This window comes from Microtus pennsylvanicus, chromosome 3, assembly GCF_037038515.1.
Source record: "Microtus pennsylvanicus isolate mMicPen1 chromosome 3, mMicPen1.hap1, whole genome shotgun sequence".
In the NCBI taxonomy this organism is placed as follows: domain Eukaryota; kingdom Metazoa; phylum Chordata; class Mammalia; order Rodentia; family Cricetidae; genus Microtus; species Microtus pennsylvanicus.
The window spans coordinates 80,091,237-80,108,710 of NC_134581.1; the positions used below are offsets into that span (position 1 = coordinate 80,091,237).

The 17,474-nt window shown below is 45.7% G+C and overlaps 1 protein-coding gene across 2 annotated transcripts in view; it reads left to right on the forward strand.

Moving 5' to 3' along the window:
* Ubash3b (ubiquitin associated and SH3 domain containing B) overlaps window positions 1-10,089 on the forward strand; it is a 145,385-nt gene extending 135,296 nt beyond the window's left edge. The window contains exons 12-14 of one of the 2 annotated variants that reach the window (XM_075966278.1): window positions 2,404-2,510; window positions 4,028-4,137; window positions 5,788-10,089. In XM_075966278.1, the coding sequence (XP_075822393.1) occupies window positions 2,404-2,510; window positions 4,028-4,137; window positions 5,788-5,925 (355 nt within the window). In that variant the 3' untranslated portion in view covers window positions 5,926-10,089. The remainder of the gene's footprint in view (window positions 1-2,403; window positions 2,511-4,027; window positions 4,138-5,787) is intronic. The other variant, XM_075966279.1, reaches the window with a different exon arrangement.
* Window positions 10,090-17,474: the final 7,385 nt, after the last annotated feature.

Consider the following 17,474-nt stretch of genomic DNA (forward strand, 5'->3'; position numbering starts at 1 on the left):
AAGTAAATGAAGCTCAAATGGTGACACAGAAACACTCCCAGGAGTCAATATAATCAGAGCCAAGTGTGCTCCGCTTGCAGAGCCTGGCCTCCAGGGCTCAGTGGTTATGGGCTCTCGCAGAAAAACTGTGCTTGGTTCCCATCACCCACGTGACTGTTCACCACTGTCTGTAACTCCATTTCCAGGCAAGCTGATGCCTCTTCTAACCATGTCATGCTCCTGTACATACATGGTACACTTCTATACACTCGGAAGGGAAGGACTGGAAGCGAAGTGAGGAAACCATATGAGGCTAGTACCTCATAGCTAGGCAGCATCCACAGGTAGCAGCAGCAGCCTGTGGGATGCTGGGTGTAGAAAGCAGGCAAGGGAGCTGGGCCAAGAATACAAGAGATAAAAACAAATACAAAATATTCTCCCCACTGGGAAACACTTAGAGCAGAATACAGGGCCCTGACATTTGGTTGTTGTGGGAGGGCCAGGGAGGACAGGGGACTGAAGCAGGTGACACAGGGCCTTGTAGATATAGTTAGCAGTGTGATAGATAGGTCCTGCTCATAGGAGAAACTTGGACTCTGCCTTATGTCTGTCAGGACATCCTTCAAGATGCTGGGAGAAGCCAAAGGCAAGAACAGATGAAGAGCTAGGTCCTAAGATACCATTTTTCGTTTACACAGATCTCAGATATGACAGTGTGGTCTCACCCACAGAGTGACTCCCTGACCAGACAACGTGGCCTTTTGTTACACCATGGGGGTGGGGGGAGAAGCTCCTGGGAGACAGGATAACATCACTCACGGTGGAACTGCGCCAGAGGTGGGCGTGGACAGAAAAGGCCAGAAAGAGGAATATCCTCCAGAACAAAGATGTCGGTCCCTTAGTGGTGGTGACTCTTGCCTCTCTGTGTCCTCTGGGAAAGAGTCGGGTGGTGGGCATCAGGAAACTTCCTCCTGGGAGAAGAGGACCTGTTGAGTGAAGATGAGGAAAAGCAAGTTCCCTCTGAACACAGCAGTGTTGACTTTCCTGATAGTAAAATAGAGCACCAGATAGACAGACAGGCTTTTGGGGTTTTTTGTTTGTTTGTTTGTTATTTGGTTGGTTGACCAATTATTTACGTGTTTGGTTGGCTGGTTGGTTGGTTGTTTGGTCTGTTTGCTGTGTAACCCAGGCTGGCCTTTAGTTTCCATTAGCAGTTCTCCCGCCTTAGCCCCGTGAGTGCAGAAATTTCATTTTGTGCCAGCATACCCAGCTGTGATGGGTGATCTCGAAGAGAACACTATCGGAAGTTGTCCTGTGTAAGAGGTTCCGTTCGCAGGACACATCCAAGACTCAGCTTCAAATCCCAGCTCTGAGAATAGTTAAAGACACAGCATGTCAGCTGTCACCTCAGAGCCAGTTTGTCACCTAGAGACTTAGAATTTATGCAAGTGTTGCTGGGAAGGCACCACTGGAAGCATGCAGGCGGTGCGGTTTCAGAGAGCCCTGGCGCACGGGGGTCTGAGTAAATATTTTCTGGACTAATTTTAACTAGTAGCTATTTCAAAGTTATAATCAAGATGCCTTGTGAAGTTAGCTCAACACCTCCTGTACCAGCACGACACCACAATTCAACAATTAAAGACACAAGAAAATGGAAAAGGCATAGGACATAGATAAGACAAATACTACATGGACCAAAAACTCCATAAAATGACGAAGGGGTAAACAGACCCCTCCCCATGGGCATGGGTGACTGGTCACCATGGTGAATACTTTGATTCCCCTATCAAATGCCCTTATTGGTTGGGTCTCACAGTTATGGTTTTCCTCTATAGCATCCCCACCTGGTCCACACAGAGAGCTTCTCAAGTGGAGAAATGAATTCATCTTTATGTCTCTCAGGCTTTTCCTGGCACTGGGTGCATGGTTTAAAATAAGATGCAAAGAGGAGAAAAGTGGCTGATGGGAATTTCATTGGCTCACAAATAGATGGACTGCACATCCGTTTTGCTGAGCATTCCTTGCAGCTCATTGTGCATAAGGCCGCCAAGGAAAGTTCGAGCCCTCCCGGTAATCTATACAGAGGGACCAGTCTCCACCTTACTCCCCCTAAGCCAGATGGTTAGGGCCCTCGGTGACCAGTGATGCCACAAAAAGTCTGCAGTCTGCTTAAGTGTGTCCCTGTGGGTAAGACAGTCACGGAATGCCCCCCTTTTCCATTGAGTCACTGTGCGTGACACCATAACTTTTAAGTCTCAGCATCTGCCTGACAGAAAGTCTCTGCCCTGCACCCCGTTCTTTCCTAAGAAACGAGGAAACAGAAACACAGAATCTTCCAAAAGATCTGGAAGTATAGAGAGTGATGTCACGTTCCTTTATCTCGGGATCAAAACGTCCTCTCCTTTGTTTGCTTTTCTGCTGTAGACCTCACATCCCAGTCAGCAAATTAGTGATTTCCGAATCCTATGACACCTACATCAGCAGAAGTTTCCAAGTGACGAAGGAGATAATAAGCGAATGTAAAAGCAAAGGTAGGTGGTGTTGCTTGGGACCCCATTGCACACGTGGGCATCACTCCTTTGCCATTTATGGGCTGTTCGGGGTGTTTTGAATTTGCTTTTTCCAATTTAGTAGGAAAGACAAATATTCCCAGGCTCTCTTGTCGAGCCTTTCACGTTCAGTTTGCGATAGCCTGTGAGCATGTAACATGAGTGATGCACAGGGACCCGCTAGATGGTGTTACTACATTAAGTAAGCTGGGCTCTGCAATGTATCCTATGGGGAGGATGCCCAGTTAGAATTTCCAGTTCTATAGAATAATACCATCTCCCTGCAGTGATCCAGGATGGGGACCGCTGTGTAGACACAAACTCATCCACAGAAATGCATGCACTGCTTGCCTCTTGGAGACTGGTCTCAGGTTCGGGATATGAAGGACAGCAATAGCTTTTACAGCCCATCTTTTAAAGCGAAAAGCCACAGACACAAGGCCGGCAACCTGAAGGCTGTTTTCCAACTTATTGGATTGGCTTATTCAAAGGGTTACTAGCAGTGATTGGTCTATTCCAGGGCAGGAGAATAGCCACATGGTCAGGTGAAATAAGGGGGAGCATCTGTGGGCCATCCTGACCTTGTTCCAGTGACTAAATCAATACATCAGGAACTGAGTCAACATCTGTGGCTTGTCTTTGCCTCAATTCCCAGAATAGAGTTATGTTTGAAGGACACAGGAGGATGAGCAGTCCAGCATGTGTGTGTGTGTTTCCAAATGTTAAGAGGCTTCAGACAATGTCTTTAGAGCTGAGAGGCCTCAGAAATGCATTTAGAGTCTTCAGAAAAAGCCTCTGTGTGTGATTTATTTGGTAGATGTATGGTGAGCCCCTCAAAAGGGGTAAAACATCACCATCACACGACATAGGGAGCCTGCAGACGGAGAACAATAAGCTTGTGTGTCAGTTGTGCTGATGGTTACATATCCATGTGAGAGCGTCACCAAACACTGTATGCTCACACCCAAAACAGTGCTGATGAGCCTGGTGAGATCAGAATCGTGACTTGTACCCACATCTCTTTCTATGCTTTTGATGGTAAAACATTACATCGTGAAGCATGGAATTATGGGGGAGGCTGGGTGAAGAGACATGAACCCCCTTACTCCCATGATGTGTGGGGGTTGACTCCTTATAAATCTGTGATTCTTTCTACTTTTTCCTTTGGAAAAAAATTTTCAGTTCTTTTTAAATTATCACACAGGATATTAGATACTATTATGGTGTACGAGGTATTAGATATTATTGTGAACATTTTCAAAAGAAGTGTCTTTTGGTAGAGTCTCCACCCCCAAAATTGCCTATTTCTTTGCAATGTCCAGGGCATTGCGCACTCCAGAAATGTCTACCACTGAAATCTATCCCTAGATTTCTTTAAAATTTTTAATTTGCTTATAATAATCATACCTATTTATAGCACGCACTGTGATTTCAGTATATGTATATGTGGTGAATAGTGAGTGAGCCGGTCGGGATAATGAGCCTGTCTCATTTCCTAGGAAATAACATTCTGATTGTGGCCCACGCATCTTCCCTCGAAGCCTGTACCTGCCAACTCCAAGGCCTGTCCCCGCAGAACTCAAAGGACTTCGTCCAAATGGTCCGGAAGGTAAGCCGCTCCTGCACTCATGGGGCCTGTAGTACTTTGCATTTCTGTAACTGCTTGGTGACCAGCTGATAGCTAATTTCCTTGAAGCAGAATTTTCCACTGAGCTGGGAAGACTCGTTTACTCATTCACTCAGCTAAGATGTATGCAAGTGAACTCTGTAGGGTATTTGATTAGGACCATGTAAGAGGAAAAGGTTTAGTGGAGGATGCTAAGAACTGTAAGCAGAGGCAAGTACCAGTGCAACTGAGAACTTAGCCTGGAGAGCAGGGGAAGCAGCGTGTGTGAAGAGCCAGGCTAAAGATCAGCTCTGGACCAAGGGAGTTACCCTCTGGTCTGGATTCTTCCTTTTGCCTGTATTTTCCATCAGCCACACACCCCCCACCCATGCCGCTTCATGCGAGGATGCTATCTCCTTTCCCTTAGAACAGAGTTCAAACTCAATCACAATTTTCTTATTTATATATATAAAAAATGTTTCCTCAGGTATGCATCCATCCCATCAGTCTGTAATCTACTGGGGCAGATTATGGCTTCTTGCTTATGGCTGGATACTAAACACAAAAATAAGCTCCGAGTTGCTTCGACAGCCCATGGTTTCTTCTCTGAATGTCACAAGTGCTCGTGCAGGATTCCCCGAAGAAAATCAAACAAAGTTGATGCTTTTTCTCTTTTTTCTTTTTGTTGATTTTTTTTTCAAGACAAGGTTTCTTTGTGTAACCCTGTCTGTCCTGAACTAGCTCTATAAAGTAGGCTGACCTCCATCCAACAGAGATCAGCCTGCCTCTACCTCCTGAGTGTTGGGATTAAAGGCGACACATTTTTTAAGTTGAATGATCAGCTAGGTGTGGTGGCACGTGTCTGTAATCCCAGTCCTTGGGAAGTAGATCCCAGATGATCAGGACTTCAAGGTCATTCTTAACTGCATAATGAGTTCAAAGCCAGTCTGGACTACATGAGACCCTAACTCAAAAAACTTGAATATTATTTCCCATTATGGCCAAATAGAAAATGAGAAATTCTTGGTATGCCTTCTTAAACTTGATGTACAATTTGGAGTTTAATCCTTGGTACAATTGCATTACTCTAATCTCTTCCCAACCCTGAGGTCAACTGAGGTCTGAAAATACAGATTATACAGTAAGATATCAGCAGGGTGGAGGTGAGCACATTCGCATAACCAATATTATAGTATGTTGTTAAAACAGTTCTGTTTATTTATTATTGATGTTGGTCTTATTCTGTCTAATTTATAGATTAAACCTTGTAATAGGTGTGTAAATACAGGGAAAAAACATACACAGGGTTTGATACCGTCCAAGTTTCAGCCATCCACTCAGAATCTGGAGTGCATCCCTGTGGTTAAGGGTAGCATCATGCATGCCTCTTCTCTCCTCCTGTGCTATTAGCCAGCAATCTGTAATCAGGAAGTAGGGTGCTCACTGTTGACCAGATCCTGCTGATCAGTAACTCACACTGTTGCCTTAGATTTACCAGTCCCATCCATTTAGGACTGTTTGTTGACTTGAAAGGTTTTACTTCCATTTCTGCCACTGTGCCCTGGAAACACTTGAGAGTTTGTATCAACAGGAGGGTGAAGGCATTAACTCTTGTTCTTCTGCTCTCTCCTTTCCTTGCTGCTCTGACTGCAGATCCCATACCTAGGCTTTTGTTCCTGTGAAGAATTGGGAGAAACTGGAATATGGCAGCTGACAGACCCACCCATCCTTCCCCTTACCCATGGACCCACTGGGGGCTTCAACTGGAGAGAGACCTTGCTGCAGGAATAAGCTGTCTGAGCAACGGGAAGAACCGGCCTGTTGCAGATGAGTCGTCAGGATGTCCAGGAGCAGAGGGAAAGCCCATACTGCATTTGATGTGGACAGCTCAGAATCATTTCGCCTATTTCTTTTCATGCTTAGGGGTCTTACAGTGAGACTGTGTGTGTCAATGAGAGAAAGGCATGATTCAGGAGGAGAACAAAATCCATCTTCTCTGGACTTGCCTAGCTAGCATGGCTTTGAAGAATTGTCTTCCTAAGCTGGGCACCTGCTACAGCAGAGACTACCACCCTTCTTCAGGCTATGCATGGCTAAAGAGCCTCACTCTTCTCCCAGAGAGCTGCCCCTACCCTCAAGAGACGTGCAAGAGGAAGGACTGTGTCTCGAATCCAACCGGGGATGGGATTGTCTTTTGTATTCCATTTGCAAGTTAGGCAAAGCCATGTTGCGGAGTGCTTTGGTGGTTACTAGAAACCGTAAGACTAGTCCTCGGGTCGTATAGCAGCTTCCACCCCCAGCAGGCTCCATTCGCTAGTGTGCAAGGCACGTGCTTAAAGACTCCACCATTCAGCCTGGTCCTTCATGCTTCTATCTGTTAAATGGGGAGAGAAGCACTTTTTCTCTCCAAAGCACTTTGAGATACTCAGGGGGACATAAAGAAAATGTCTGATGTATTGAATGAGAGGTACGGTGACTTGCAGAATATTAATCAAGTTGAAACTACCGCTGTGGTAACCCCATGAACTGTGAAAGCTCTAAGCCAGTCTGAATCAAGATCTGTCTTCCCACCAGGCTCTGGACTGTGTCAAGCAGTTAAGGAGATCGACATCTGGACAGATGTGTGTCTGATTCATTCTTTGGATCAGCAAGAAACTCCTGTGCGATATGGATATTTTTAGAAGGTGTGCCGGTGGTCAAGTTGTACACATACAGTCCGTGTCAACTGTGGCAGAACATCCACAGGCGAAACCAGTTCTGGGTTATTTAAGGAAGCCAGGGGACTGACTTGAATGATGACAGTCACAACTGCACTGTTCCTTTTGCTGTCCTCTTTATTTGCTTCTCTGTGACAATTTAAAACAGACGGGAGGAAGGGCTGCTTGAAGGGAGTGGAGAGTCGCAGCCTGCCTGGGACTCTCATCACGCCTACTTCATGTATTTAGAGAGAGAGTGTGTGTATTTAAAAGAAGAATAAATGACAATCAAGCCTAAACATCCCTTATCAATGTCTATTTAATTGTGTGAATAGCCACTAGGGCCACAGACAGTAGCCTGGTGTGATTTCATTCACGTTGTCTCCAGTAAGATGCTTAGAGAAAATATGTCGTCAGCTTCACATTTTGATAGATAAACTGTGATTTTTGCCAGTACGGAAAGAACAAGGGCCCAGCTTCTGGCACGGATGTAACCCTATGGTGACGCATTAATTATGTTGTAACCTTAAAATACCTTGGAGGAAAGACTCTGATTAAAAGTCTCAAAAGAAGGCTGGAGAGATGGTTCAGAGGTTAAGAGCATTGCCTGCTCTTCCAAAGGTCCTGAGTTCAATTCCCAGCAACCACATGGTGGCTCCCAACCATCTGTAATTGGGTCTAGTGCCCTCTTCTGGCCTGCAGGCATACACACAGACAGAATATTGTATACGTAATAAAAGTCTCAGAAGAGAAGTCACAGTGCAGCCACTGTGATGTCCCCGTCACTCGTTCTTCTGGTGTTGCAGTGACGTGAACCCACTGTTCTCTCGGATCCCGATGGTTCAGCTCCCCAGATTGGGCGCTCCCACTAAATCGTCAGATTTCCTTGACTCTATAAAGAATGCCATGGACAGTGTCTGTGTTTCTGAAAAACAGTTCCTCTCAGCTTCTCCCCCATCTCTCTCAGTTATCTTGGTCTTAAGCATCTAGGTAAATGAATTCTCTTGATCAGGCCACGTCCCATTGTCCTTAACCCACTATTCCTGGGCAATTTCAACAGAACCAAAGAGGACAGAACCTAAAGAAAGTTTCTGAAGAACTTAAGTGGAAAACTCCTGAGTACAGAAAAGTTTAATTGCCCAAATTGTTTATCAGAATGGCTGGGTCATCTGTATTCAATTAACATCTAATTGCACTCTTACCTATGTAAAATATTAAATATCGGCTCCAGCTGAGCAGTCCGTCAAATCTGCGTGTAAAGAGACGTGTTGTATCAGGTTCCATATGGGTACAAAGGTTCTAGATGGGCAGCAGACCCTGAGTTGAGGCGAGTTTTTTCTGGTCTGTGGCTAATGTTTATTAGCTCAGATGATATTTGGGAGAAGGAATGAGTCGGAGACAGACAGGGCAGAAAAAAAGAAATTTTCAGCCCCGTCCCTTTTTGATAAATGTTGGAAAGCTATCTGATATCTGAAGGGAGATGAAAGTAAGAAAAGGGTTTGCTAGGGTATTACTTGTCTGAACAGCGTCCTGCTTTCACAAGTGTGCACATGTTCCAGTATTGTTCCTAGGTAGGGCTCTGTCCCTGTGATGTCCTCTGTGAACCGACGGGGACCCTTGGTGCATGTTAATGGACACACTGGGGCCCTCCTTTTCCCAGGCTCTCCTCACCAGCACTGCTTGGCTGTGAGGAGCCCTTTGCTTCACCCCAGGGTGACAATAGCTTTCAGATAAATGTGTCTTTCCCTTTGCATTCAGATTCATGCAATCTGAATGGCTGATTAAGTAGCCATCTGATGGCTGAGAGAGGCAGTTGTTTTTTACCCTGTCATGAAAGACCTGGGAGACTTTCTACTTCTTGTTTTAATTATATTTTAACCAAAGAATTATTTTTAAAGTAACCTTATATTTGAAAGATGAGTTTGCAATAAATAAATTAATTAATTAAAAATGTGCCTTCTGGAGCCATGAGGGTTTGGTAAGTTGTTGTTGATCATTCTCTTGCCAGTTTTGTTTGGAATACTTGTAGATGGTCTTCCTGCCTTGTGCAACACTGCCCTGGGCGTGTCTTTTCCTCTCCACAAACTGTGTTCCTGCAAGAATGGAGTCTCTTATTCCAGTTTTCTAATGTCATGGGGAACTCAATGAACACCAGGAAGAGGAGTTCCTATCTCACTGCCTTTGTAGAAAAGTTTGCCTCTGTGCTCTGAGAACGGCGTTCCTCTGTCACCTAGGCGCTGGCTTGGATTTCACAGCATTGATGAATTGCTCTTTCGAATCTACGCTCAGTATGCTCATGTGTCAGAATACAGATGAGCCTTCCCCTAAGCAGCACAAGGTCGGCACAGTCAACTGTACCAAATTTGCCCAAGGTTGGATAATGGGACTCTTGGAGATTTGCATTTAAACTGTGATCAGGCACATGCCAAGTGAGGGGGTGGGGGAAGAAGGGTCTAGACTGGCAAGGAGGGCAGGGGACAGCCTGACCTAAGCATCTGTTTAGGTGAACGTCCATGTTACAAGTGATGGGGATGGTGTTGCTAGGCAAGTTCTTTTCATCTTTAAACACACGACTAAAATGGATTTGCTTTTGTAACACTTCGCCATTGATTTCTGGGAACATGACCCCAGGCATTGCCTCTCGACGCAAAACAAAGTAACTGAACTGTTACATATGTAGAGTGTTAGGTTTGCTGTGTGTAGGTTGAAAATTAGAGTCATTAGTAGTCAAACAATAGACAGTCCATCCTCTCAGATTTTTCCTGGTACTCCTTAACCGCCATTACTTGCACAGAAACTTTGCAGCTGTTCAGCTATTGGTGGACTCCATAGGAGATACATGTGTGTAATGGAAACAATGCATATGGTTCTTTAGTTGCCACGGAGATGAGAAGAGCATCCCAAAGCCTTTGAGTTATGCCTATGCCATCTGAACCTGCTACATTGGGAAGGCGTGTCCATTTCTTTCTCACTTTCAAGACTTTTGTATCACTTCTTTTCTATGTGATCCCAGTGTATTTCTTGGGGGGGTTGTAATTACAAAAATAGAGAGAAAACCATGCCTTGCTGTACCGCCAAATTCCTTGTACCCTACCCACGGCATTTGTGCTTGCTGGCTGAGAAGCTGATCTTCCTGATAAAGCTGTGGCAGCATCGTGATCAGTTCACCACATTCCAGGACCTTATCCACTGGGGTGGTCCATAGATGATGTAATAAAAAGAAGCTGTGTCCTCAGTTGATCCAGAGCAACTGCAAATCAAATCCTGAGTGTGGTCTGGTCTCTTTCTGTCATGTCTTGGGATGGAACTGTGGTCACTGTGACTGTGCCGGCATCCATTAAGAGTCTGACTCTTTTGCAGGACAGTGGTGGCACATGCCTTTAGTTTCAACTCTCGGGAGGCAGAAGCAGGTGGATCTCTGTGAGTTCGAGGCCAGCCTGGTCTACAGAGTGAGTTCCCGGACAGGCCCCAAAGCTACAGGGAAACCCTGTCTCAGGGTGGAGTGGGGTGGGGAGTTGTGGCTTGTCCAGCAGAGAGTCAGAAAGATGCTCGCTGCTGATTGAAAGGGGGACCCTTTTGCAACTCTGTGGACCTCAGGTCCTTTCTGGCAAGGCATCCAGATGGAGAGGTGAGAACCCAGTAGTCACTGAAAGAGCATGCTCTGTGAAGCCTCCAGTTTATCCTCAACAAACTGGAGGGAACACACAATACCTTTCCAGCGACAGATCAGGGCCAAAGCTCCTGTGGCAAAAACAAGAGAAAAGTAGACAGGTTTGACTTTTATATAGCATGGGACACCTCATAAGGAAATGAAGACCCACTGAAACCTAACCACAAACATGTATATAATCAGTTTTAATTATGTTTTTGACACAGAGACTCGAATAGTTCAAGCTAAACTTGAACTGGTTTTATGGCGTTAAATTCCTGGTCCCCTATCTCCACTCACCAAGGCCAGGATTACAGACACACACCACCAAACAGGGATAAAGCTTAAGTGTTTTAATGCTGAGCTTGAGGGCAAATGGGGGTGGGGTGTGGAGAAACACGATAGAGCAAATGATATGGTCTAATTGCAACAAGTTGCCAGCAGCCATGCCGCTTTCTTGGTTTTCCCTTAGTTTCCCTGTATCATGAGAGACAAGAAAGCCCCCTTCTCTCAGTTGTTGGAGTAATAGTCCTATCACAGGAGGGTTCTGGGTCCTGCTTGGGGGAGGGACTTGGAATATCCTTTGTAGGTTTTATGATCTGCTTTGGGAGAGAATGGAGTGACCTTCTTGCTGTCATTTTCAAACTCCATCTTACAATCCTCAGTGAAACCAAAGTGACAAGTGACATATTTGAGGGGGACATCTCTGAACCCCATTGGCGTCATTCCCTATCAGTGACCACTTCAAGATGTACCAAGCATCAGCCACCGAGCAAAAATAGGAACAACATGGGAAGGGGGGCATAAATCTAGCTAAGGATACGTTCTATACTCATAGGCTCCATTTCTAAATTTTATGTTAAGCTAATAAGATTTTAAAATAAGCCTTGAAAGCAAATTGTGCCCAGTACATGAATACAAATTTTCATTAGTACAGCCATCCACAACCCTGGTGGGGTCCATTTCCTGAGGATACATAACAGCTAATGTTGGAGCCTGCACAAAAGACGGGGTTATGTTTAGCCCTCCGGCTTGTTCTTAGCTCTTCTCCACTTGAAAGAGTCCCAGACTCATTTTGCCCTTTTGTGATATGTGCAAAAGCTGGCTGCACATCCCAAAGAAACACCAGTCAGCGTGCTTTGTATCTGCTTAGGCTGGCATCAGCAAAATGAGGCACTTCTCGTTGGTGTAGGTTCGGGTTGCTGTGTGCAGGGCTTGCTTTGTCCTTAGGTCAGGAACTTTTTCCCCCACCGAAAACATCTTCCTCTCAAACAGAATACTGCATCTTCCAGAAATCCACACATGAATCCCAGATTGCTTGCTTCTTGCCAGGAAACGGTAGCCTGGTTATTTAGCTTTTGGTTGTCCCTGTGTTCTTGGGGAAGTCACAAGGTCTACCTATCCCTGGGGAAGAAGTCCAAGCTACTGAGGGCAGTGCTCCCAGGCCAAGGCCAAATCTGGGCATGACACTGGCTCGGGTCGGTGGCTGCATGCCTCCAACTCAGCTCACCTATCAGTGAGCACAGTAATGATTCTTCCTTATGTCCCCCCTTTCTCCTTCCTTCTTTCTTCCTTTCTTATATTGCTCCTTGTTCACTTCCTCCCTTCTTTCTTTTGCCAGCATGCTTTGAAGAATCAAATGGGAAAGGGGTATGAAATACTTGATACCCTATGTCAATGATAACAAAATGCAATGTGCTAATACATAGATAACTGCTTTTCTAAGGCCAAGATAAAACTCATGGAATGTTCCACTTGCCCAGGAATGTGAGGGGTGAGGAATGAAAGCCTCATTCCTACGGATACTGTCTCTTTCTTTTCCCCGTGAGTGAGCTAGTGTAGAGAGAATGGTGAAAGCTGATGTGTTGGTTGGCTTCTGTGGGGATCTTCTTGTCATCCCTGTTGTTGAGGTTGGGGAGTTTGTTGGAGGCAGGCTCTCACCATATAGCCTAGTCTGGCCTCAAACATGCTATCCCCCTGCTTCAGCTTTCTGTATACCGATGTTGCAGGCAGGCACCACCACACATGATTAAATTTTGCTTGCCTGATCCACCCCTTTTATGGGATGCAGCGCAATTAAATTGTTTTCCTTTGTTCTAGGTAATGATTTTGCAAGGCAAACTGGCCCGGTATTACAAAGTCATTGTGCGAAAGTAAGAGCACCATTGAGGTGGCCCAGTAGGGAAAATTCTGGACATGAAAGCCAGCCTGAGTTTTATCTCGAGAACTCACAGTTCAATTCTGCCCTCCTGAGGAACTGTGGCCATGCAGCCCTCTCTCACCCATAATAATGATGCTGACAATCGTAACTATAATAAGCAGTAAAATAAATGTTCATTTTTGTTTAAAAGACGGTAAGATATAATGGACTCATTTGTCCTGCAGGATTCACTGAGTGACATGTTCCTCATAAGGTAGGGATCCTGAGCTGCAGCAGCAGAGGAGAAAACCAAGTGTTGGCCATTATGAAGTAGACACAGACAGTGAATACACAGTTTGGGTAGAAACTTTGAGTGGACCCATCGGCCACTGTCATGGAGAGTGACTTTGGAAGAGATGCGGGCCAGGAGATGCTCTCTTGGGTGGAATGCTCAGAAACAGAGACCCTGAGACGGTGACCATTGAGCAGACTGGCTGGTGACGGCAAAGGACTGTACGGGGAGTATTTAGTGGAAGTTCCCAGCACAGACTTTACTAGTGGGAATGGCTCGGGTTTTACTCTTTGGTTTTGCAGAAGAGTTTGACAAATGCTAAGGCACAGCATAGTGAAGTGTGGGAGTGTTATCTGAAGCTCACAGAGTCTGGCACAAAAACAAGTTTCTCTGATAATAGATTCAGAGATGGTGCTGCCTAGGATTAGCTAAGTGACAGACAGCATTTATTGAACATTTGTATCTACCATGCCCTGACACATGCATCATTCACTTATTTGTTTGCTCACTAATTTACTTAGTGTGTATGTGTGTGTGCATGTGTGTGGATACAGGTCCATGTGTGTTCAGGTATGTGCATGTTCGTGTAGAAGCCAGAGAGCAATGTTAGATTTTTCCTCAATCCCTCTTCACCTTATTTTTTATAACTTATTTAACTTTATTTTGTGTGCATTGTTGTGAAGGTGTCAGATACCCTAGAATTGGAGTTACAGACAGCTGCAAGCTGCCATGTAGGTGCTGGGAATTGAACCCAGGTCCTCTGGAAGAGCAGCCCATGCTCTTAACTGCTGAGCCATCTTTCCAGCCCCATCTCACTTTTCTTTCAGTGTGGATATGCATCTGTCTGTGTGAATGAGTGCCCACAGAGGCTACAAGACATCATTGGCTTCCCTGGAATTGGAAAACGATTGAGCTACCTGATGTGGATGTCAGGAATTGAACTCCTGTCCTCTTCAGAAGCAGCCGGTACCCTTAAACATTCCAGACCATCCTCCAGCCACTCCACATTTTGTTTTTGACACAGACTCCCACGACATAATCCTCACTGGCTTGGAACTCTATTAGCCCAGGGTGGCCTCTAATGCATAGAGACTAGCGTGCCTCTCAAGTGCTGGAGTTAAAGAAATGTGCCACCATGTCTGGCCCCTCCACATTCACTTGAGACAGGATCTCTCAGTGAATCTGGAGCTCTCCGACTTGACTGACCTGGCTGGTCAGCAAGCCCCAGGGATCTTGTTTGCCTCCTCGGTGCAGGGTCTATGTCTAGCTGTTAAGTGCCTTCTGGGGATCAAACGCAGGTCCTCGAGCTTGTGGCATCAATCACCTTACCAACTGAGCCATCTCCTCAACACCTATGCACCTTCAGTCTCCTTGACAACACTACTATTCTGATGGAAGAAAGAGAAAACTGAATTCTGGAGATACTTAATAGCTTATCCATGGTCACATGACATAGTCATGTGATGAAGAAGCCCTAAAGCTGAGACTCAATAATCATGTCAGTGTGGTTCTTGGGGCCCGGACTCACAGACTAAATCTTTTTGTTTCATTTTGTTTGTTTCTTGATTGTTTTGGTTTTGAAATAGCATCTTTCATGTACCCCGGAATGGTACAGAACTCCATATGTAGCCCAGGCTGGCCTCAAACTCCTGGTTTTCCTGCCTTTCTGTCTTGAGGGCAGGCATTAGACATGCACCCACTATGACCACCTAAAACTGTTCAAGAAACTTCATGAGAATATTGCAGAAGCCCAAGGCACCAGTAGGGTGCTTGGGTCTTTCAGAACATAGTTAGAGATTCATGACTTACCTCTAACCGCCTCATTTACAGGTGAAGACATGGGGGCGGTCACCTGTCTGTGAGCTGGGACCTGAAAGTGGCCTTGGCTGTCCTACAGTCATTCATTTAATCTACAGCCAATCCTCTTCTTCTCCTCCTCCTTCTCGTCTTCTTCCTCACCTTCTTTTCCTTTTCTTTGCTAAGGTACTAGAGATTCTCAGGTCCTTGGACATGCAAGGCAGTACAATTTTGTTCTGAAATCAACTCATGTTTGGGCTGCTTGATTCAATTAAATCCCCACCTCCATGAAAGCTTAGGGCCAAATTTCCAGGCAGAAGTCTAGTTGTCAGTTTTCTCTCCAATGCCATGACAAACACCACAACTAAAGCAGCTTAGAAAAAGAAGGGATTTATTTGGCTTCCAATTCCAGGTCATAGCCGACGCTGAGCAAAGTGACAGTAGAAACTCAAAGCAGAAAACAGAGGTTTTCTGCATCCTGGCTTGCCCAGGCTAATGATTAGCTAACTAGCTTCCTTACACATTCCAGGACCACATGCATAAGGAATGGTGCTGCCTGCAGTGGGCAAGGCCCTCCGCCATTAATTAGTAAACAAGAATTCCTCATAATTGGCCAACAGACCAGTCTGATTTGGGCAATCTGTCCACTGAGACTTCCTCTTCAGGTGATGGCTATGTCACCTGAATTTGACAGTTACCCATAACGAGGGCAGTGCCCCTTTCCGAGCTGACCCAGCCTGCCATGGTTGCTGAGATGCAACCCCAGCCCCTAGGTCTGAAGATCTCTCTACTATAGGTGCTCAGGGTACCATGTTTAATTTGGGTCTCCCAGTCCCTGGGCCAGGATTATTCTTTCCATCTTACAGATGGAGAAGTTGATTCGAAGAGACAATAAATATGCTAAGGTGATGTGACAGTCATTGGCAGAGTGTCAGGACGCAGGCTACATCTCTCTCGTGCCTACTGTCATCTCATGACCTCTGCTGCTCGTGAGAAACATTTTCTGGATCCATACGTGATTTCGAAAGCTGGCAGTCTAGAAACCCCCACGGCAAGTTTGACAACAGTCCTTGAAGAAGCCTGCCCTCAGTGTGAAATAGCAGCCACTGCTGCTGGGAAACAGGAGAGCCCACCACGGTGTCGGGTCAGGAAAGGCCAGGGTTCTCCTCGAGAGCATGCATGAAAGGTCAAGATGAATGTGAAGATGAATCCTGTAGCTGCTACAAAAACCCCTGTAGCTTCTGCTCCTGGGGAAATCCCGTGTGTTCTGACCCTTACCATGTCCATCTGTGGCCTATTAAATAGTTCCTTCCTTCTTAGCTTTGACCTCCGCCCACAGTTATACCAGGATAATAATGTGCCGGCATTGGAAAGGATTCCTGCTTCTCTAAAAGCTGACCTGCTTTGTCTTACCATCCCATATTAGTCCCTGGGAGTAATGAAACCAAACGCAAAGATCTCCTGAAATAGAAACCACAGTTACAGATTGGTGGACACTCTTTTGACCTTCCGTGGTTCTCGTGGAGAACTGTGACCTTCCCCAGAAAATGTCCCTTCCAAACATGCCTCTCTGGTAGAAGGGTGATCTGGAGCTGAGGCACCTAAGAAGATAAAAACAATCAACAAGAAATTAAGCAGTCTCTGTCCTCACCGTCTTTGCCAAAGAACGCAGCATTGAGTATTAAGGTGTCTTTCTCCCCTGTGCTCTGAAGATACCAGTCATTTGCAGGTGATAAGCTTAGACCCTTCCCAGCCTCCAGAGGGCACCAGAGGAACTTCATAAAAAGCGTTGTTAACCAGCCTTTTCTTACCAGCTCGTTCCCCACATATTGGCCCCCACCCCACAGCTGTTGAGACACCCCCATCCTTTTATACTGTGTTGCAGCTTCTCTTTAACTCCATTGTTCACTGCTGAAAACGCTACTTTAGAGTTCTAAGCCATCCCGGTGAGACCTGCTTCCTCGCTGGTGTCTCCCATGGGCATGCACATGTGAAGGACACAGGAAAACGAGCTCTTTTCTCTTCTTACTCTGTCTTTTGTTATTAGGGTCCGGCTAAGAACTTAGAAAAGTCGTGGGGAAACTATTTCTCACTAACGAGGCCTCCCACCTACAAGGTGGCCACCACATAGGCTTCCATTAGAAAACAGTTGAAAGGCACCATGACCACTGTGGCCTTCCCTCCTCATTTCTCTCCGCCCACTGAACAGTCACAGTCTGCAATTCTTCCCCACTGGGCACTGTGGGCTGCGGGCTGAAGTGGAGCTTAATGGGTGAGTAGGAAGGACTTGTAGACCACAAGGACACGTCATACCCCAGCCTGCTTTGCAGCATTTCCTTCAGGGACGGTTCTTAGCCTCTGAGACCAATGGACTCTTGTGACATTAAAAAGTTCTGGTTTTGTGTTTTTAAAGATTTCTTGTAAATTTTAAACTATATGCGTACATGTTCTCTCTTTCTTGTGTGTGTAGGTGTGTGTGTGTGTGTGTGTGTGTACAGGTGTGTGGGTGTGTGTATGTGTGCAGGTGCCCTTGGAATCTAGAGGAAGACATCAGATCCCCCTAGAAGTAGAGTCGCAGGCTCATGGCTTCAGACACACAGTCCATCATGGCTAGACTAGAGTGACATTGTAACTAGAGTGTTGCTACCTGTGAGTGGCAGCAGTATTTGGGGGTTGTTTATTCATATCATGGTGGCCAGGAAAACAGAAAGCTAGACCAGAACTGGAGATGTCTGTGACTTCCAATGTCCCATTCCCAATAGCCTA